Source organism: Ixodes scapularis, unplaced genomic scaffold (assembly GCF_016920785.2).
Source record: "Ixodes scapularis isolate PalLabHiFi unplaced genomic scaffold, ASM1692078v2 PGA_scaffold0__279_contigs__length_252992795, whole genome shotgun sequence".
Taxonomy (NCBI): domain Eukaryota; kingdom Metazoa; phylum Arthropoda; class Arachnida; order Ixodida; family Ixodidae; genus Ixodes; species Ixodes scapularis.
The window spans coordinates 61,188,239-61,211,930 of NW_024609835.1; the positions used below are offsets into that span (position 1 = coordinate 61,188,239).

The following is a 23,692-nucleotide window of genomic DNA, read 5'->3' on the forward strand; positions in this document are numbered from 1 at the left end:
AATTTAGTCGCAGGGGATGTCAGTACGTATGCTGGCCGCTGGCGTCTGTGTCCGAGCTTTCCACCTGTTCGGCATTTCGGCATAGTTTCGAGATGTAAGTAGACATTGCAAGATGCCCGACGACCCGGCCGTTGCTGTTTCCTTGTATTGTCTGGATATACCAGGGCTCGAGCCACAGTCCTTTCTACCAGCTTCTTGGCGTACAATGTGATCGGCAGGTAAAGGGGTGCCCTGATTTCGCTGTGTATCAGGGAATTGTAGTGGCCCGGACGCTTTTCTTGTTTACAAAGCATTTGCGGTACGATGCGGCCGGAGTCTCCTGCAGAATTGAAAAGTAGACATTCATCACGACCTCTCGCGCCTGACGCCCAGACATGCCTTTGCGAAAGGACGTTTTGAAGAGACTCGGTGAGGAAAGCAACAAACAAGCAGCGAAGCACATGACTCGGCAATTACAGGAACAAAATCAATACTGAGCGCTGCAGCCGTGTTGCCAGCGGACGTACGTTTTTTCACCAAACCACATGTATCTACATATATTAATAAGAACTTAAACTTCAGATATTTAATTCCTTTAGTTGCAAATCATTCTCAGCAGTACACATCTGGAATATTGTGCAGCGTTTACACACAAAACAGTTGTTTAAAAGGAATTACTTTTGCGGACTACTTTGCGATGCGTAAAAATGCTCTTCTCGAAGTTGCGAAGCGTCCGTCAGCCTTTGGCTGCGCTCGAACGGAAGCTGAAACAAAGTATAGTCATTTTTTTGCCGTTAGCCTTTCACTGATTAAATCACGCTGTACTTTGACGCTCTTTTTGTGTGTGACTTTGTATATCGAATTTTGATTATATCAAGCTATTTCACGGTCCTTGCACTGTTCGATATAACGAGGTTTGACTAATTTGCCAACGCCTAGCTTTGAACATTTCTACGAAAGGCCCATGTGGCTGTTGGGCCTCTTCCCCTGTGTACTTGCTCTTCCCCTAGCACTCACAGTGCCAATGTGTTTTGCACGCCCAGATGCTCCTGAGCCGTCCGCCTCACTTCTCCAAGACAGCAGCGTTGGAGCTGCTTGTGTGACTTCGCCGGCAAGGAGCATTACCTGCCCCCGTGCTGAGCTGCCAAGCGGGGCATCCAGAAGAACTGGAAACCGCATCGCAGCACTGGAGCGGATCATGGCTCCCGAAAAGGAGGCCCGTGTAGACGTCCTCGAGAGGGAAGATCGGCGGAAGGAGGCGCAACATTTAATGCAAATGCGCATACTCCGCAACAAGCTTTTTGAGCAGCGACGACACGGACGGGCAGAGTTCCAGCTGCTCCAGCTGAAGAGAGAGATAAAGGTGGAGCAGCTGGCAGCCCTGCGCTGCAAGCTACTAGGGTGTGGAAATCACAATTAAATTTGGGTTCTTTCAGTTTAAAAGCATTCCGAGGATTTACTTATTTATTTTATGTGCGCTACATTGTAGTGAAACGATAGAACCTAATGTGTTTTGCATATTCGGAAGTTGAATGAAACAGCACACTACAATTGAAGGGAAGGGTAGGTCTTTCGTTAGCTCTGTGCTGGCCACAAGTCTTTCCCAGAATATGTTAGATTGACCAAATACGCGGAATTGGATTTGAAAATCAATTTATTCGAGCGCTTACTACTGAATTCGTGTCCGAGTATTTGCACGAGTCAGTGACGGGTCAAGAACAGAGTACAAGCTGGAGATGAGAAGTAGGACGGAAGCTTTAAGTGGAGAGGAGGTTTCTCCTCTCCACCTCAAGCTTCTGTCTGCTTCCTCCTCTCCAGCTTGTACACTATCCTTGACCTGTCATTGACTATAAACATGTGCTACTGGCTGAATATCCCTATTGGAAACACAGTGCGATGATCTGTGTGCGTTTCAGCGAGCCGTTGATTGTGTCGACAGGGTCTGGAGGTGATGGCAGTACATGAGGACGCAGCCGCCTCCGGCGTCGGGGCACTGGTGGAGAGGGTAGAGCAGGTGGGCATGGCTCTTTTCGCAGCAGGGCCAGGTTGTGCAGTGCAGCACAGGCGGTGATGATGAGGGCTGACCGTTCCGCCTTGTACTGTAGCCGCATGTCCAGGCATGGGAAGCGTCGCTTGAACACTCCAAATGCCCGTTCGACCGAGTTCCTTGTTTTTAAATGAGCTGCTTGGTACCTATATGATGCAGCATTGGTAATGGAAGCAACGTTGCAAGATAAGGGTCTTCAGGTGTAAAAATCGCCACTGCTGCAACCATCAGTATGGTTCAGTAACCTGTAGAGTGCGGCCCATCCATGCTAGCTGCATTTTCGGCATTTTCTATTGCTTACCAGAGGCTACTGTTCTGCATACAGTGGTTTTGGCTGGTGTTTTCTACATTACCGTCTTAATTCAAGTTCTTGGCCCTAGTCCAATTCTAGTGACAAAAAGCAACAATTGACACCGACTAACTGTGACGAGGAAGAACAACAAATGTTCTCGAGGAAAATAAAAATAGAACTAAAATGTTGTATGCTACATACTTTTGAAACAAAAATTTGTCCACAGGAAGTGAATAATGCCAGCTTTTTTTGCCATACAAAGGCCCAAAGGTCATGAATCTAGCTGTGACAAAGATTTGCAGAACTAATAGTAACCCATAGGAACACTGTGGCTACAGCATCACTTCTTGTTAGCTGTTCTGAATTTCATGCCATTATTTCTTCCAACAAATTAGTACATACCTGCCCTTTGGGCTGTTGGCTACACCTGGGCTGGTCAGGGGCGTCAGAAGAAATGACATGCAGGCATAGCCTGCATCTCCGAGCAGCAGGCCAGGGATGCGCCGATTCTCGTACAGGACCCTTGCACGACTGTTATCGAATATCCTGCTGTCATGCACGGAGCCTGGCCATCTAGCAACAAGGTCAAAAAACTGCAGCTGGGGTCCTGTGATGGCCTGTGGATAGGAAGGAGCAGTACAGGGATGAGCAGGTTGCCATGATATGAACACAAGTGCTCAAGCTGATATTTCTACTATGATTAGTATATTTTTGACAAAGTGCATCTGCAAGCTTTGGAAATTAACAAGCATTTGAGTTCTCGCAGTTTTATGTGACGTAAGCTTCAATGTGGCTTAATTCCTAGGTTTTTCACCTAGGAATTAAGAATTAATAGAAGAGAATTTCAGCACGGGATAAAATCTCCCTAATATTTTGTTCGAAAAGTATAATTCAAGGGGAAAATGTTATAAAACATGAGCGTTTGCTATAAAATAACAAAAGCCACCTCGGCACCCAATTAAATGTATGTTTCCAAACACACAATACATAATTCTTGGTTTTGAGCCCTCTCTAGCTGGCCCACCACCACTCTGCACTGTCGCAGAGTGCAGATCTCTCTACAAGTTCTAGTCTATATCAGTCACAATATCGCCGAGCTTTCACGTGCCACACCGGGTCTTGGCGTGCCGTTGTTTTCAACTTACTTCGCTGTCGCTAACAGCACAGACAGAAGTGAACTTACCTGCACGTTGAGGGAGAAGAACCCCTTCCTGTTCCTGAAGACTTCCCCATTGGGACCGCCAGGTCCCTTTATTTTGACGTGGGTGCAGTCGATGCACCCAGTCACACTGGGGAACTTCCCGATGTTGTAGAAATCCCGCATGACCTCGTCGCAGTCGCCCTCCGGGAAATCCACGAGGCGGGGGAAGAGAGTCTCGGCGAGGACCCGGGAGACACTCTCGATTACGCGGCACACCGTCGGCTGCGACACGTTAACGAGGTCGCCCGTAACAACTTGAAAAGTCCCGGCGCCATAAAATCTCAGCGCTACGAGGAGCTGGAGCATCGGGGACAGTGGCAGGCCGCGACTGCTCTCGTTTGCTTCCAGCGGCAGGCACTGGAGAAGGCTTACTACTGTCGATTTCGTAAAACGATATCGCACCAGAAACTCCCAGTCGTTGAAATGCTCCAACGGATTGAGCCGGTCCCGGCAACGCCGTCTCGGCACATCGACGTCCTGGTCGGGGTCTCGGCTGTCGTGAAGGACTTCGTCCGTTCTCAACACGAAGTCGACGAAGTCGGCGAACGATGCGTCGGCCGCCATGACACTGAACGCACTCGAGTGGCTCGAGTGGCCGTTCAAGGTAGCTCCCGCGCACTCGAGATCTCGAGTAAATTTTGGAGTTTCGAGTGGAGATTTTGGAGTCGAGTGGAGTTTCGAGTGGAGATCTGTTTATGAATCACAAAACCACCCTCAAGTCGAGTTTCGAGTCGAGTTTCGAGTCGAGTAGCGTTTAAGAATACGGCGCTGCTAGCTTTAGGTCTACCCATTAGTCATTCCAACCAGAGCTCGGCGTTCGGATGTCTTCGCGCGCTCTCGTCCAGTCCTCTCCCTTACTTTCTCGGCGCATAGCTTTTTGCCACTACGCACTTCATTCCCACAGCTCATAACCGGTGAGCAACAGAGCGACCTACGTCCCAGTTTTTTTTATTGTTATTTATTTAATATAGCATTTCTTTAACATAGCATTATTTAATATATATTATCGTACACACAACACACATACACCTACAGATATCAGCAAAATTTTTCAGGTTTCCGAAACGTTTTTACAGCAGAGGGCTAGTTTCCTCAGGATCGCGTCCGGTACCGAACGAATGTCGACACAACTCTATGGTTGCCGCCTTCGCTCATAGATGGCGGCAACATTTCTTCGGAGGAAGAAGAGCGGGAACGGAACGAGCGGCAGTTTGCGCAGCAGCGCGAATTGTTCCGCAACCGCCGCGAGTTCGCTATCGCCTAAAGTTCCACTGCATCGAGCGCTTACGATTCTCTTGCGAAAGAAGAGCAGATCGCTCGCCTGGAAAGCCACCGCCGAGAACAGAAGCTACAGCTCCGTTGCTCTTCCTTCTTCACCAAAGTAAAAAAAACCTAAAAGGTTTTTTTGTTTTTTTTTTACCATTGTGTACATATGTTTTGGAAGCACCGTAGGTATTTATCCACCCGCTTCAGTGAACGTCTATTCAAACAGTGTATTGGTCTTGTTTATACTGGGTTTGCGAGGATGCTTTGAGCATCGAACATGACTTCTGGCTTCAGAAAACATCGTTCCTGCGAAACACAGCTTGCAGCTTTTAGCAATGACATTCATATTTCCCTCTTCCTCTTACTCAATTTTTCCAAAGCTTTCGATTTTTTTTTAACTTCTGCTAACAGACTTGTTCACACTTTCCATTGATTCTTCCGTTGTAGCATGAATTGAAAAGTTCCTCTTCTAAGGAAAGTCAGGAGTACACCACTTTCATTACTCCCTTCGGCCGCTTCTGCTTCTGTCGTCTGCCTTTTGGACTTACGTCGGCACCAGAGTACTTTCAGAAGCAGATGGCGCGCATACTCGAAGGACAGGTCAGGTGCGTCAACATGATTGACGACATTCTTGTCTTTGGACGGACGCGCGAAGAACATGACGCGCGGCTCAACCAGGTACTTTCCTGACTATCGAAGGCTGGCATCACTCTCAACAAAGACAAGTGCGTGTTCGGAGTGTCCGAAGTCAGCTTCCTTGGAGTCGTCGTATCAGCAGAAGGTGTGAAGCCGGATCCTAGCAAAATTCAGGCTGTCTAGGCGATGGAAAGGCCTGAGGATGTTGCAGAAGTCCGAAGGCTACTTGGCATGGTAAACCATGTTGCGCGTTTCGTGCCGCACATCTCCGAAGTCACCGCTCCTCTCCGAGCACTTTTGTCGAAGAGCAACGTATGGGCCTGGAATCCTGAGCAGGCGGCTGCATTCATGCGGGTGAAGAACCTCTTGAGTTCAGACTGCTGTCTCGCCAAGTACAACCCAGCGTACCCCACAACAGTTTCGGCAGATGCCAACTCCTTCGGCATCGGTGCCGTACTCCTTCAAGACCAACCTTCGGGAGAAAGGAGGGCGGTGGCCTTCGCATCTAGGGCCATGACCCCGACAGAGATGCGCTATAGCCAAACAGAGAAGGAGGCTTTGGCAACGGTGTGGGTTGTACGACGTTTTGACGAGTTCGTACGTGGTTTGCAGCTCAGTGTGGAGACCGACCATATGCCTCAAGTATCTCTCTTCGGCAAGAGTGAGTTAGACATGTTGCCTCCTCGCATCCAACGCCTTCGTTTAAAGCTGATGCAGTACCAATTTCGCATGCTGTATGTGCCGGGAAAACTACTGGCAACAGCGGACACACTCTCCAGAGCTCCCCAGAGAATGGGGTCTGAAGACAAGGGCAAGGACTCCCTTGACACATTTGCAATTGCAGCACTGGAAGACACGTCTGTTGACCTTCCACTCCTCCCCGAGGAAGTCCAAGCTGCGCAACAGTCTGACGGAGAGTGCTGTGTACTCAAACAGTATTGCGAGGTTGGATGGCCGACGAAGCACAAGCTGCCCGTCAATTTGTCCAAGTATTGGTCTGTTCGAGGCGAACTGTCGCTGTGCAAAGGAATTCTCCTCAAAGGCCCGAGGCAATACTGAGGCTCATGCATGAAGGTCACCAAGGAATTGTCAAATGCAAGGCCAGAGCTCGTGACTCTGTCTGGTGGCCAGGCATCAATGCACAGATCACTTCCCTGGTGAGCGGCTGTGAGCAGTGTGCCAAGACAAGAGTGCAGCCGGCAGAACCTTTCATATCGTCCAGCTTTCCTACTCGCCCATGGGACGTCGTCGGTGCCGAGCTGTTTCATTGGAAGAAGCAGGACTTCATCGTTATTGTGGACTATCACTCCAGGTACCCGGAAGTCTTGACGTTAAGCACCACCTCGAGTGAAGCTACGATCGCGGCAATGAAGTCAGCCTTCGCTCGGCATGGTATTCCGCGATCCGTAAGAACGGATAACGGCCCGCAGTTTGCATCGGGGGATTTTGCGAAGTTTGCAAAAGTTTACGGCTTCCAGCACCAAACAAGTAGCCCCAGATTCCTGCAATCTAACGGCGAAGCGGAGCGAGCTTTCCGCACCACCAAGGAACTCTTAAACAAAGCTGAGGATCCATACTTGGCACTGTTGAGCTACCGAGACACCCCCGGTGTTTCTGGAGACAGCCCCGCACAACTTCTGTTCGGGCGTCGGTTGAGGACACGGCTTCCTAGGGCTCAAGATGAAAGCCTTCCGCGGCCACCATCGCCCGCCCGCGTGGCAAGGAGGAATGAGTTGTATAAACGGAAACAAGGTCAGGCCTTCAACCAGCGGCATGCTGCCCGCGAGCCGCCTCCTCTTCGTCCTGGAGAAAGAGTGTGGGTACAGTTGGAACAGTGTCCGGCCACGGTGCTCAGCCCAGGACAGCGTCCCCGATGCTATCTGGTGGAAGCTGACCACAGTGGAGCGGTCCTTCAGCGCAACCGCAGGGGACTGGTTCCTTTTGCATCCCCAAGGCCTCCGGTTGAACCACCCGCAGCTGACGGTGTGCCTCCAAGCCCAGTAGCGGCTCAGCAGAACATTAGTAGTGACCCAAGAGGGCCGCCTGTGTCGAAAAGTCCCTATCGGACTCGCAGCGGACGAGCCGTGACCCGCCCCAGGCGTTTAGACTTGTAACGGCGGACAGTTTGAAAACATTGCAGTTGATGGGACTATTGTGAACAATAAGTGGGTGCGTTTCGCCGCAAGAACTATTTGGCGAAAACGCAGCCTCTAAGAAGGGGAGATGTAGTGGTCGCTATTTGTCCAGCTAGTGGCGCCCTCTTAGTGTAGAGGAACGTGCGTGTTCTTTAGAAGAAGTGAAGGAGAGTTCTTTACGAGCAGCCGTCGGTGCCGAATGTCTTTTACTGAGCTCCGCCTCACAGGGTTTGAGAGGTAGGCTCTGAATCCTACAGAACCCACCATGTCCACGTCAATAACTGCCGTTCCCGCAGCGCTCCTGTAACCACTGGCATACCACAAGGATCTGTTTTGGACCCTGCTTTTTATTGCGTAGGTTAATGATCTCTCAATTTTGCTTTCCTCCGCGATCTGCCTGTTTGCCAAGGACCGCGTTATCTACAAACCTATAGCTAACACAAATGACTCACTTAATCTGCAGACTGATCTTGACCAAATTAACGCATTGCGTTCAAAGTGGCAAGTGATTTCAAATGTTTCCAAATCTAAATCCCTCTTTTTTTTTCGAACTCACCAACATCTTCATGTTTCCTACTCGTAACCTCAACGTATATTCCGGCTCAATTTAGAAATATCTTGGCGCTCGCTTTACTCACGACCTTTCCTGGAAAACCCATATTAGCGGCATCATTCCCGATTAAAACCGCACTCTTGATTTTCTACAATGTAATCTTCGTCTCGCGTTCTCCTCTGTCAACCGCCTTGTACGCGTCAAGTTACTAAGCCAAAAATTAGAAAATGAATAATCAGTCTAGGACCCTTACCTGGCATAGAATTATTTCAGAACCATGCAGCTTGCTTTATAACGTCTCAGTACTTCAGGTTTGTTTCCGTCACTGAACCTAAACAAAACTTACCTTTGATTCCGTTATGTTCACGCAGGCGTATTGCTAAACTGTGCCCTTTTCGCAGGTTTTATTACGATGACCACCTGCATAGCTCATTCATCTTTATACCTCATCGCATGTCCCCTCATGTTGATCAGCCTGCAAAAGTTGCCCTTCTTTTTACCCCAAAAACCAGAATTCTTTAAATTATTTGTTCTGGCGACATCTGCGGACTGAAACGGCCTGCCCGAATTCATCGTCTTCACTGAAGATATTGACTTGTTCCGCATTTTTCGTAAACTTGCTTGCTCCCTTATGCAATAACCCTGGCTCCAGGGTTCGTAAAGTATTTAAATAAAAAGAATAGATAAGTAAATTTTCTATCGATCTGCTCTGGCAAAATCTTGGCTGCCTGTCGTGTTATTTTTATATTTAAAACTCGTCAGGTAGGGTTGCAGCACGTAACGCTTATATGTCGACGTCCTGTGGGCGTTGTCTAAAGATGCACCCGCAAGAGGCATTCTCTGGGAGAATAATGTGTGGTAATGTTTGTTAAAATCAATATTCGTCACAAGGAAAACACGGACGAATCCTTACGAGTCAAGTCAGAAGCCAAATTGTTTTCTCTCGATCACGCATGAAGTTGCTAATGACCGAGTTCCAACCTTTACTCGACCTCACTGCAGAGCAAAGTCGTGGTCACACTACTAATACAGTCATTTCTTGTTTATATGGACCCCGTTATTATGGACACCCCGCTATACGGACACCACTTTCGGGGACAAACTGGGAAAATACATGTATTTTTGTCTCGTTATTATGGACAACTCACATTATTAACGACTTATTTTACGGGAACGGAGGTGTCTACATTACAGAGACATCACTGTATACCATACAACAGAACAATGTGCGCAAAACACTATCTGTAGACATGTTCGAAGCACAGATAGTATGACAGTATGTATGAGGCAAACATGCGTCTAAGATGCTTGACGCGTCTTCCCAGATAATTCGCTCATCATGTGTGCAGCGAACATCCTATGTTTTGAATGATGTATGAGTGGCGTGACTCCGGCTTGAAAGGTGTTGAACTTCGGCGTTCAAAACCTCTCGCGTTTAGCTGCGGTCTGTCTGTGTTTTCACGGGAAATGACCCGAGGGTGTGACTCGAATCTACTGTAGTGAGATTTGAAATACAGCCGTGGGCCTCATTAAAGCAAACAAGAGAGCATGAGCTGGATCTGGAGCGGCGGTTAGGCGGCCGTTTGGCAGCGTCGCTTCCGGCTTCTGAGATTAATAGAAAGCGTGTCAAGAAAAAAAAAAAAAGAAAAAACCTTAACAGGAAGGGAATCAGGCCGGAAGCTGAAAAAGATTCCCGTCAAAACATTTTATTTATTTATTTATTTATTTATATGCGGAGTGGTAGCCAAAGAAAGAGACTCTGGGTGCGATACCCGTGCCGGCCTCCCCCGCGACTAGAACCGTGTGCTTCCCGTCGCTTCGAGGACTTCCGAAAGAAGCGCGCTTCCTCGCGATGTTTGGTCGGGACTTTTTGTGTACATCTCGGCAGGGGCAAAGCCGGAAGCGTGCGGACCCCCGCCTCGGAGCACCCGACTCCGCATGCACCTTGTCTATGTAGACGGGTGACGCGCGACGCACGCGAACCAGATGTCGCAGTCGATTGTCAGGCGACGAGCGCGACATGGCACGGGCTCATAGACAGACCTCCCTCTTACAACAGTCTATGAGGGCGTATTCACTGGTCATACACGAATAGTGAATTTTTAGTTCGAAACGAATACGAAAACCTAGCTAAACTCGTGGAGGACGTTCCAAGCTTCCACTTGTCAAATCATAAGCGAATTCTAATCTATTTATATTAGTGGTTTGTGACCTCAGAAACTGTGATGCCTTGGGATGGCAAATTAATAATAATGCTCTGTATATGCTCCTACGGCCCGACGTTAGTCAGCCTCAGTGGGCGTCTGGTGTTTCGGGTCTAGATGATAAATTTAGTCAGTGCGGTACAACCGCTAGCCTGGGGTCTTTAACGTGCATCACGCAGTAGTAATATACGACCGGACGCCGGTACGATGCTCATCCAGATCGAAACGGGGAGGGTGGGGATTGAAGACAGTACTTCGTCTTTACGTGATATAAACATTCATGACCCTCCTCGTTCCACTAGGACCCGCAGTACTTTCAGCATTCACGCCGTCTGTAAACTATCTCCTGAGTCACGGATACAATCTCTATTTATCAATATATAAAATGCCGAACTTTATATATACCGTGACATGAACCAAGTGAAAGTTCTTGTTGCCGAACTTTAAATATTGTGTATTTGTTGCTTTGTGTTTGAAACCTGCAATTGTTTTTTTTTTATACATATATTTATATATTTGTGCACGAAAGAAGAGACCTTCATAGCTCTTTTTGGGCAAGTAAAATAAATAACAAAATAAATAACTAGGAAGGAGCGGAGATAACTCAAGCCCCGACCAGTCCGCCCCTAGAGGCAAACGAGGCAAACTTATCACTGCATTGGTAGGTCTACAACCACTAAATAAGCTACGCTTCAGAGTAACGACACTTCGGCCATCTTCATGCTTAAAATCTTAGTTGCCAGTTATCTGAAATTGCCGGAAACGCTCTTCCATCCTCCAGAAATGTTAAAACGGTTCGCGACAGGGCAAAACAACATGGCCTGAGCTTCCTAACACCGCATCCAATTGCGGAAATTGCATTTATAAATTGTGACGATCGGCAGTTGCCTCTGCTCAGCACGAATCTCTAAAATGGCGGCGCCCACCAGCAGATCGGGGGACGGAGTGCCAATACTCTGAGCGCACCCAATTTAGTGGCTCCAAGTAGGTCCTTTTTAGCCGCTGCACTCAAATTACGTTAGCTCAAGTTTTGCGCCACGGAAAAAGCTTGCGCAATGAGTAACTACCTTAAATCGCGTCGTAATAACGACGAGCACGCTAGACCCGCGCAATTCGTCATAATTGCTTCCCGACGAGTATAGGTGGCGACAACCGCTGGGTGGCAGCGAACAATCAGAGCCTGTATGTATTACGGAAAAATTTCCAACTGGTCGACCGGGGTTACGTGATTTATGGGCCGCGTTTGCAATACGAACTGCAAGTAGCGAACGCGTTGGTCGTCCGCAAGCGTCTCCGCCTTTCCACCTGCTTTCCGCCACGCGATAACGCAGCGCATGCGCACATGCGACCAATCTCCGTTGGAGGCGTCCACCATTAAACAGCCTCTTTCTTCTGTTTCTCCTAGTATATCTTTCAATTTCCTTTCAAGTCTCAGGGTTTAGCACCAGTTGGTTGCACACGTGTCTCCCCTAATTGGAGTGACACTTCACCGAAACATCCGTCCCCTACGTCTCGCTCGTCGCATATGCGTGTTTGCTTTCAAATAGCCATTGCCCCTTAAAGCTTGCACTCGAAAGTAAGGGTGAATACCACTACACGGTTTAAAGGGACCATTAAAGCAATTTATTTTTTTTAAAAAAAGAAGGTGTTTTTGGAAGCATTGGGGTCCTGGCATGCCACACAATTTTTTCTAGAACGTTGTGACTCTTATTTCTGTACCTGCAAATAAATTTGCGAAACCAAAACAAACATTCAGATTTCTTCCCTTTTTCGCCTCTGGAAAGAGAAGTGACGTCAGGGAGCACTGTCGGCATCGGTAGGAGTTAGTGCACACTCAGTGTGGTTCCCGCGGTTCGCTCTAGTGCACGGCGGTCTGTGAAGAAAACCTGGAAGAAATGGACGACAACGCCGCGCTCGCAAACGAGTTTAAGCTCCCGTTCAGCGACCTCACGCCGACTGAACGGGAGATGCTGCTAAGGACGCAGAACTCTGGATTAGCGACCGATGCAGCAATGCTGCGCATTGCTGCATCGGTCGGCAGTTTATGCAAACTAACGTCGCCCGATCGACCGCACGTCTTTAGCCGACCTTTCGCGCAACCTACTACTGCACATAAACGCGGCATGATTGGTGAGACACCAGTTCGCAAAGCGAACACGAGATGACGCACGAAACCAAAGCCAAAAGTCCGCCGCCCTCGGCGTTCGCACCTTTTTCTTTTTTTTTGTCCATGGTTGCTCGATGCTTGTTATCGCCCGAGGTAGCAGTGCGGGATGCGTTCAACCAATGACAAACGGAGGGATCGCTTCAGATTATGTTTTTATTAATTCCCAGCTACAACTTCAAAAGATTATCCAACGTTCAAATAATAATTTTTCATCACATCTCACCACCGAAATCGAAACCAAGAGCGCGTCTATCGTTTGAACCAATCGCCAGACGAGGAGCCCGTTGTCGTCACGCTTAATCGGCGCACTTTAGTTCACCTTTCTGCCGCCGCCTAGGTGGGGTCGCAGGCATCGTTCCCGGCGCTATTGTTACCGCGCCTGTTTGCTCGATTGGTGCGGCACCCAAACTTCTGTTCGGGCTAGAACTTGGTCAACAGTATCTGAGACGTGCCTGACATCCATTTCAATCGTCGAATAAAACTTCGAAACTGCCTTCATGGTCCCTTTAAATCCGAAAAATAGCACGATCGGAGGTATCCCGTCAAAAACGTGCACCGCTACCAACGCCCATGGACTCCGCCGAGACTACTCATTGTTTCATATCGTCGCTGATAGAAGGCGCTGGCTGTCGCTCGACTCTGGCGCCCCCTAAGTATACGTGCTCTAAGGGATTAGTTGTTATTATCGCTGCCACAGAGCTGTCACGTCAACATATATTACGTTCCTCATTGACTGCTGCTGCGCTGCAAAGCCCAGGGATCCTGGGTTCAATCCCCACCCCTGCCTGTTTCGATCTAGATGAGCATCGTACCGGCGTGCGGTCGTGTATCACAACTGCGTTTTGCACGTTAAAGACCCCAGGCTAGCGGTTGTACCGCACTAGCTAAATTGTACATCTATAGAGGTGAGACACCAGACGCCCACTAAGGCAGACTAACTTCCGGCTGTATAAACATACACACACCAATATTTGACTGCTGCGGCTTCAAACGTCTCCGAGCTGTCCGAGTTGCTCGTCCAATTCGAGCCGGACTCAATCTGAGCAATTAGTGTCGCAGCGCCAGGATCTGAGGAAAGCTGAGAAGCAACTCGCCAGCAACACCGAAATTCCTGGGAAAGTTGTCCAGTCTGAAGCGGGCCTACACCTCTGTTCTTCGCTTTGAAAGACATGCAAAGAACCGGCCATACGCACGAACGCTGAAGATCGCACCAGAAAAACGCTTTCAGTTACAAAATACTGGGCTGTGAAGACTGCATTGCTCATCATGCGATCTTCACAGATCAGTACGCGCATGCTCGTCGGCCCCGAAAGCGAGCAAAGCTCACGCCGTATGTACAAGCGCTGAAAATAGCACCAGTGTCAGAAGCCCTTTCCTACCTACGATCGTGACTCGTGCATGATTTGAGGCTACCCATTACAGGCTCGCATCTAAAAACTGAACTCCATAGGACGAAGTTTAACGGCCAAATTGTAGCAGTCAAAATTTTATAGGGAGTATTCACTGGCGGCCATATCTGTGTGCGCTGCTGCTGAGCGCGTGCTGACGGCGAGCTTCCGCTATCCTTTTGGAGCGTGCATTTAGAACCATCAAGGTTGCCGGTCTTAGCAGGCTATTAATATGAGCTTGTTCTGAGCATGCGCTCTAAACATCGCCGTCAAATATGGCGTACAGTGAATACCTCCTATTCCACACTACAGCGCCACGCATTTGTGGGCACCAAACTCCATGCGACGAACAAGCCATGAACGCCACCGAAGCCGATACATGATGTAAATTCGTCAGTTGCGTGACGGACTTCACCTGCACGGAAATGACGCATTTGCACATACTGAAAACCCGAGCGCACAACCGAACGCACTACACCATCAACAAATATATGGTGTTCACAAGATACGTTCGAACGGTCAGACCGCGGTTCCATGTTCGGAGTCAGTCGGAAATGACAGCCAGTTATTTGACTAGACTTCGTTTCAATTTAAGTCCAGACACAGCCGATGCTGTGTCTGGACTTTCAGCGTCCCTGCCAAGCACGCACGCTCGTGCAGTGCATGCACTGTTCAGGACCACATGCTCGCGCTTGTAGCTTCGGCTGCTTCTTGGTTTAAGCTGCAACAAAGCATAGCTCGTACCCCGCGCCGGCCGTTGGATGCCACTGGCCCTTTTCGGCAGTGGCAGACGAGGGGCGAGCAAAATCTATGATAGCTCTCCTAGATCAGTGCCGAACAGCCTGTGGCCAGTGCATCGGCTGAGCCCCACCCCGCGGTGTGAGATAATACTTTTCAGGTGAGGACAGCGCGCTCCTCTCGACGTGCCCGATAAAGTTCGTTCTTCATTCTCTCTCACTATGGTTTCAAGCAGCGCCGGCAAGTGACTCGTCGACCCATGGGCACGTACAAGACGGCTCGTGTCGCCTCATGTACCACACGCGCAGAGCTCCAGCGAGGTTGTCGCACGTTCAGAAAGACCACGGTGTACCCAGAGCCTTTTATACTGGGTGTACCGGGGTGTCATGGCAGCGATGATAATTTTTTTCGCTCTCACACAGTTTCGCCGTTTGGCCGCCGACGACACTGTCAGCCGCGGGCACGGTGGCAGCGGAATGATGCAGCCTTTCGGATGCCCGTCGAATGAACGCTATCTGATTCCTCGCGCCACGCGTTCAGCCCCGCTGTGCCCTCATTTAAGAGTATCTTACACCTTGGACCACCCCGAGCGCCCGAATTGAATGCGTAGCTGCGAGCAATTCGTCTGTTCCGGAAAAGAGTCTCTGCCGTCTATGAGGGAAAGGCTACAAATAAATAGCGGTTGAATCCCCTCAAAAAGGGTCCCCAAATAACTGCCTCAAAAAAGAAAAAAAAAATCGGCAACAGTTAATTTTATATATATATATATATATATATATATATATATATATATATATATATATATATATATATATATATATATATATATATATATATATATATATATATATATATATATATATATATATATATATATATATATACACGGCTTCATTTTACTATCTGTACTTCTAGTGGCCTAGGTACGCCATGACCAAATATGCCGAATCTCTACGACTGGTGGTAAAGAAGGTTCAACCATATTTCCCGCTTCGGACGACATTAGCCGCCTCCCCGGCAGGGGGCGCCATACTATCGTTTAATTTTAGGATGCCGCCTATGTTTTCATTCCAAGCCCGTAGAATGCATGCGTCGAACTCCATAACTTTCAATGCTTGATTTCACTGTAGAGGGAAAGCTTCAGGATTTCCTTGCCAGCGCGACAAATCTCAAAATTATGTCTCCAAAAAGAACGTGGCACTCCAACAAAGAAAGCACTCTGTCTACAATTTTTCTGAAAGTATTTTAGTGACGCTCTTAGATGTGTCGGTATTGATTTTGAAGAGCGTAGCGGACAGAACCCCCCCCCCCCCCCCCTTTTTTTTTTCGGTCAGGAAATAGTGCGTTGTTTTATACTTACACTCGAAGTCACTGCATTTTTATCGGGCCAGCGAGGAGGTAAGATCCCCTTATAAAGTACGCTTGAAGAAGTTCTGGTACGTCAATATATATATATATATTTTTTTTTTTGTCCGATACGAAGGAAAACTGTGTTGAGCATTACCCTCAAAATTCGGAAGGGGACTCAGTATTTGTGAAGTAAAAATACAATTTCCAAATGCCGTATTTGAAGTTTCCGCGTGATCCACGCCAGTGCAGTGACGTCAAGTATTGAGCCGTCCTGCCAGTCGAGTTTCTCTGACGCCTCCGAACCGCCGCCAGCCGAAGTGTCGTATTTCAAAAAGAAGGGCGCAGTGCGTTCGCAACTGCGTAAAAAAAAAAAAAAATAAAGAAAAAAAAGTTTACGATTGTTATTATTAAATGTTATAGAAATGTCGCTTACAAAACTTCTAAATTTTATAATATTTGACGTCACAAATCAAAAGAAGCGAGGATGTTAGGAGAGGGAGAGAAAAGCGCCAAAAAAAAAAAAAGGCGCGCACGCGCGTGGTAAATTTTTTTTTTTTTTTTTTTTTACGTTGCGGTATTTTTTTGCGTGTCTCTGACTACAACTTGCATTGTTTTAGACAAAAACGAAAAATGAAAAGAGACAACGATCTTTGGGTTCTCAGTGCCCCTTTAAGGCTACAGCCCCACGGCGGCCATCATGAAGAAGCTTAAAATTTTACACCTAGATGGCGACACCGATCCGTGTGGCAGAGAAACTGTGGTTTGGCTGTGGCACTGATGTTCCCGCTAGTTCCATAGGAACTTTGCACGTCATCATCACGTGCTCTAGCCCACATTACGCGGTGCCAGCGCTGCCCAGTATAGGCAGATTCGGGGCTCTCTGTTCCTCGACATTGCTGTGGGCGCCGCCATTTTGGGGCTTGTGCAGAGCAGACGCGACTGCGGATCGTCATAATTCAAAAGTGCGCTTCATTAGCATTAGATTCGGTGTTAGGAATCTCGTGTATTATCGCTTTGTTCTTTCGCGAACTGTTAAACATTTGTGGAGGGCGGAAAAGCGTTTCCTGGAATTTTAGATAAAACTTCAGATAACAGGCAATCATGATTTTAAGCCAGAATATGGGCAGGTGTCATTACTCCGAAGAGTAACTTATTTGGTGGCACTAGACCAACCATCTAATCTTTCGGAGGATGCCAAGCTGGGTAATCTCTGGTATGGACTTCTTATCCGCGGTGCAGTAATTTCTACATGCTTTCATGCAAGACATATCATAAAGCGAGAAAAAAATTTTGAAGCATCACTTTTTTTTTAATTATAAAAAATTGACATAAACGTTTAGCAGGCTATCTCTCTTAAGCAGACGTTGACGAGCACGTCTGGAAAGGTAGCGATGCTTGGAGATTGATTTGTCTGATCAATACGATACAAACTGAAAAGCAACTGGTTGTTACAGAACACTGTTTCAAATAACAAAAAGTTAGGGATCAAACTAGCTGGTGATGGCTGAACACATTTTAAGACAAAACCTTGAAACTGGAGAAAAGACGAATGACTTTGTTGTGTTGTCCTTTGCATTTATGTCAGTCTCGGGGCTTTGCCCTAAAATAATGTTTCGAATAAAGGCGCTGCATATTTGTTAATTTAAAGCGCCTAGATAGCAGCTGTGCTTACGAAGAATGGTATTTCTTGAGGTGCCGACTAAATTAGGTTCAGTAGATCGTTCCGAATACTTCGCCATGCCATTACCATATCGCTATCAAAGTCTAAGCAGTATCTGGGTGTTTTCATTCCAATTCAAGCACAGTTTGGGGGTCGATCCATTGATTGTTACAAAAAATATACAATTTGTGGGTCCATTCCTAAAATGAAAGAGAACAAAAACAACAAGCTTGGCGAAATTCTTTTTTTTTTCAATTTATTTTTCGTTGAAGCGGCCCAGGCCGGAAACGTCTTTTCTCCCACCTGTCAGGGACCGCAAGTTTGACCGCTCGCTATTTTGTCACTTACCAGGCAATTGCACTCTGACCCTTCCCTGACACTTTCAAAATAGATTTTATTATACTACACAAAAAAGTCTTGTATTTTGATGTAATAAAACAAAATGTGTGACAATCATCCATGGGCGATTTTCGGCTTTTGCTAGTTCTTACGTAAGACCATTTAAAGATATATTGCTGACCTTAATGTCACCAAAAAGCTGAAATGTAACTATATTTATTTCATATAATTTCAATATACATGTACAAATTAAAATCAGTTATAAACATTTGCTTTGTTTTTTTTTATCAATATTAAGGTGGGATCATGATGTACCGTTAAATATAAATAAAATATATAGTATATGGTGTATATAACCGGAAATAAAGCTTGAATCTTGTTAAATGTGCGTTGGCGCAACCTTTGTTGCGGAGTAAAATAACTTTTACTTCGACTAGCCCACTATTTCAAGTACTTTTCAGCTTACGTGGGAAGTAAGAAGTTGAGGTAGTTATTTATATTAATATTGTCAAAATGTTGTCAATATTGTGACAACGCACTACTGATAAGCTTCAAGTTTCAATTGCAGTCATACAAACTAAATACAATATTTTCTATTAATATGTTCTGATAGAACAGAATCATACGCTGTTACCAGTAAAACACAAAGCGAATACATTATTTTTAAAAAATCGGTTTCAAATTTGTTTTTGTTTTTAAATATATTTTCATTCAAATAAACAGCGTGCCCCTCAAAATATTTCGTTATTTTCACAAGAAAAATGAACTACGCAACACCGAACGTTTATTCTCCATCCAAATGTGGCGTTAGAGGTCGGAACCATATGCTAAAGTTTGAAAACTAACTGTAATCTTATTCAAAAGTAACAAGTTATTTTTTTTAATCAACGAAAAAATGTCGTCCTTTTTTTGTCCCTTTTCAGTAACAGGCGCCGTAAAGATCCACATATTCGAGAGCACTGTCGGACGCCATTTTCTCATTCAAAATTTCAGAAAATTTCATACCGTGTTGAATAAAGTAACGGATAATGCTGAAACTTTGTCATCTTTTTCGGAGCATTTAAGCGGGCACGAATTTTATTTTGTACATATAATATTGCGTTTATATACACTAAAAGAGCTAGGTTCGGTTTTTTGTTGGTATCAAGGTTCTTAAAATATCTTATGTAGTTCGCATGGAATAACTTGCCAAACTTTGCCAAAAGCCATTAAAAAGCGAATAATTTTTATTCGAAATATTTCTAAAATTCTATTTTTTTATTAAGCGTCATAAAATTTATTGTGAAAGTGTCGCAGGAGAATTCTAGCGCAATTGTGTGAAAAGTGAAAGAATAGCGAGCGGCCAAACCTTTTCTATCTGATACAGGTGGAAGAAACATCAGCTTTCGCCTTGGCCGCTTCAATGATCAATAACTTTAAAACAAAACATCCGCCAAGCTTGCCGTTTGGGCTGTCCTTTATTTCAGCAGAACATGTTTTCTTCTTAAAGTAAAAAATTTGACGCCGTACTTGTGCCTGAATTGAGATGAAGCTCCATCTACTAAAATTGTCAACACCCGACTCTGTGGTGCAGAAAAGGAAACACATTTATTCGAAGGAGCAGACACAGAAGAGGACGTGTCAAATTCAACTGACTGGTTTATTTCTCCAGCATCCTACATATACCCAAACAGCCACTCTCATCTACCTTCTACGCAGAGATCTCCTTTGTTGAAAGCATTTTCAAACACAAAGAACATACACATTCGCAAGAGGCCGATTGGTTTGGACCACTTGGCTCCACAATGCAATCATTCTCAATCGCCTTTTACGCAGAGGTCTCCCTTGTTGGCAACACTATCAAATGTAGAGAAAATATATGTTTTTACAAGAGACCAAGTGGTCAAATCCACAATACAATGCCCCTAACATCAAGAACGACTGGAGAGAGTTTCGGTACCTGCACCTGGCTGACCTCAGGAACACGGCGACTGCTGCGCTTTGTACCACGACCAGGGCAGAGTTTCCCAAATAATGGCACTACTTCAGTATCTCTCTCTTATTCTCCCTCTCAAGAAAAATATAATAATTTAAGTTGTTTTCTATAATCTGAAGAAAATGCTTGCTGTTGCTTCCAAGCTGCATCGAGGCTTGGCTTAAGTGGTTTCCGATACACCTTACCCTTATCATTTACATCTCCACTACCCTTATATCATTCCACTATTTATGTACAACTTCCCTCTTTGACAAGTACGCACTACAATTGTTGCATTCCTGAATGTGACTTACGATTTCTGAGTTCGACGCATTTGTGCTTACACTTCTCTTATGTTCTAATAACCTGACGTTCACGCATCTCGAGGTTTGTCCCACGTACTTGAACCCGCTTGTTGACGATATTTCATACAATACACAGCACTCTCTACGTAAGGTACTGAATGTCCTCGATGGGCCATCTAGCAGCCTCTATGGCATGACGGAAATGGCGTCAACCTCATTTGGAAATACGAGGAAAATGCTACATCTACTCCAAACTTTTTGGCGCAGGTTTTTAGCTGATGAGAAATCCCGTGGAAATGCGGGATTGCTGCTATCTTATCTTTTTTTTTTTTTGCTGATGTCCATCTTTGAAGTTCAGTTGCAATTGCTTTTTTATGAATTCCTCGTTATATCCAACATCTCCCAGCCTCATGCATTGTCCCTTCGCCACACTGACCGTAAGATGAGTGCACGATTTGCGCTACGCGTTTGTTATTCGACAGTCTTACTATAGCGTGGGTCGTTCCTACGAACGCAATATACAATAGCATAGTGTACGCTAAAAACTACTTGCTCGGACCGACTTCAATTGTGCGTTCCATAAACGCGTTGTCGAGTGAACATCATGCATGATCTTGATTCAATTTGCCAGAGCTGCTAAAGCCCCTCTATCCTCGGAAAAATGGCGCCATTCATTGTTGTGGAAATGCTCGAGACACGTGCCACGTGCCACTTCTGGGAAGAACATGGCATCTGAAATTTAGCTCAGTGCTGCGCTGTGCCGCCATTATCTTCCCAAGGGTTGCACGTTGCACGCACGTGCCTCGTGCATCGACGCGTAAAGGGGCTCTAAGAGCTGCTAAAGCCCCTTTATGTTTCAAAAGTAGCGCAAGGTTCGTCGATGCACGAGGCGCGTGCAACGTGCAGCCCTTGGAAGATCATGGCGGCACAGCTCAGCACTGAGTTAGATTTCAGACTCCATGAATTTCCCAGAAGTGGCGCGCAGCACGTGCCTCGAGCATTTCTACAACAATGAATGGCGCCACTTTTCCCAGGACAGAGGGGCTTTAGAAGATGCGTGCTTACAGCGCCAACATGCTCCTCAAAATGAATATTGAAAATGAAAACGTATCAATATTTTTATTTCAATTTAAGCCAACCCGCAGCTGCCTGGTCAAGCACGTTTCTCTGCGGGGTACGGAGGCTACGAGTACGAGAGCGTAGCCAAATTCGATCACGGAGCCTCCGTCAACCGTCCCGTGGAAACAACAAATTTCATCAATGCTATAGCGGCAAGAATCGACGGGTTTTTAAGTTTCGGTTTGCTATCGGAGCGCATCTCAGCCCCAGTGGCACCGCGCCCCGTGGAGAGATAGTGCAACCAACCTCTGCTGCGCTGTCATCACGCGACGCAGCAAAGGCTGGTTGCACTATCTCTCCACAGGGCGCGGTGCCGCTGGGGCTGAGATGCGCTCCGATAGCAAACCGAAACTTAAAAACCCGTCGATTTTGTGCGGCTTTTTAGAAAGCCGTAAAATGCTTCGCGTGCCTTCTATCGTTCTGCACTTTGTTGATTTAGTGTTTTTCGATGATACTGAACAATTTTCTAATTTAAACCATGGCCTTAAACACAATATTAAAAAAGTTAATTACGCAAAAATAATTAACAACTTAATTATCCTGGACGGTAATACTTTTCCTAAATGGGCCCCTGGCCGAAAAACAAAACGCCACAAGCCTTTTTTCGTTGCGATGAGTAGTTTTCGCAGGAGCGATTTGGCCTGCGTTTTCTGAAACACCATATATATATATATATATATATATATATATATATATATATATAATGAATAAAATGAAATGAATAAAAATGGCGAAAATAGGCTAACATTGTTTCGTAGTACAAATGCACCGCCATTAGTTTTCAACACAAGGTATCCAAATTGTATATATATATATATATATATATACAATTGTATATATATATATATAATTGTATATATATATATATACAATATATATTGTATATACAATTGTATATATATATACAAATTGTATATATATATATACAAATTGTATATATATATATATATATATATATATATATATATATATATATATATATATATATATATATATATATATATACAAATTGTATATATATATATATACAATTTGGATACCTTGTGTTGAAAACTAGTGGCGGTGCATTTGTACTACGAAACAATGTTAGCCTATTTTTGCCATTTTTATTCATTTTCACGCGAGCCTTAAAACAAACATTGAACACTAATCTTAATAACATTTGGCAGACATTTTGAGGTTTTATCCATTAATAACTGTTACAAGTTTCAGACGTAAAAACCAAGCAATAGTCGTGGAAATTGATTGTGAATTGACATCCATGAAACCTATTCTGCAAGAAATATAACTCTCAATACAACATTAAAATGGAAAAAAAAGGACCACGATATGCAAAGCAAGCAGTCTTTATCTACACTTCTTAAAATTTGAACCAATTCGGTCCAACTTAACATTCTGCCGATTTGTACTATAATATCATATACGGTCAAAAAAAGTCGCCTTTCAAATGTTCCCAGTGAACAGAATTTCTAATAAACATATACTGTAAACGACTTAACTTTCGTGAGGACCTAATTTTCGCGAATTTCGCGCATCGCCTACAATTCGCGAAAAATAGGTACCGCGAGCAATCCCGGTAAAATGTAAACACATTGGATTCTATGATAAGATCCCACCACGTCGCGAAAATTAGAACCCGCGAATTATTCCAAAACTTCAGCTTTGACCTAAATCGCGAAATATTGAGCCAGCGAAAAATAAGTCGTTTACAGTATATTGTTTATATTAAGATGGAGACCATTACCATTCTATATATTCGCATAAAATAAATATAACTAAAAAGCAACAAAGCGTGAAAATTGCTATTCAAAAGTCGGCTTATATCGCCATTTTTCAATGGCCGCCGTGGGGCTTCAGCCTTAAAAATAGAAGGAATTAAACTAGGGCACTTTTGTATTCACCAACGCGCTAATAAACCTTTTCGACAAGGGCGCAGCCATCTTGAATGTCGTCGCTTCTGGTATGCGGTAAACTTCGTTTTGATCTCTCCACACCACTGGAAGGTGTTTATGAAAAAATGTATTGTAAAAGCTTGGTCTGCTGGGCAAGTTGGTAGTGGACATTCATATTAAAAAAGCGTTTGTCCTGTGTGCTTCTTCGTCTTTTTATCCCGTCTCTTTTGCGCTATTTTTAATATGAATGAAAAAATGCGTGACTGTCACACATTCTTGTTTTGCTTAACCTGCATTTTCTCGCATATTCCACGTTGAATTCTCTTTTTTCGTCCCCCATACCAGATACGGAACCCACGTCACTAAAAACGACAGGAAACAGAAAACGTCTATATATCTCCAGGGCCGGATTGACGAAATAGATGGGAACGCAGCCGTCTCCATGACCCCTGACATGGGTGTAGGAA

General features: G+C 45.4%; 1 protein-coding gene across 1 annotated transcript in view; it reads right to left on the minus strand.

The window, feature by feature from the left end:
* Positions 1-2,667: 2,667 nt before the first annotated feature.
* LOC120849835 overlaps positions 2,668-23,692 on the minus strand; it is a 48,720-nt gene continuing 27,695 nt past the window's right edge. Inside the window, exons 2-3 of the mRNA XM_040222091.3 lie at positions 3,502-3,963; positions 2,668-2,935 (exon numbers count right to left, since the gene is read on the minus strand). Coding sequence (XP_040078025.3) covers positions 2,693-2,935; positions 3,502-3,963 — 705 coding nt within the window. The 3' untranslated portion in view covers positions 2,668-2,692. The remainder of the gene's footprint in view (positions 2,936-3,501; positions 3,964-23,692) is intronic.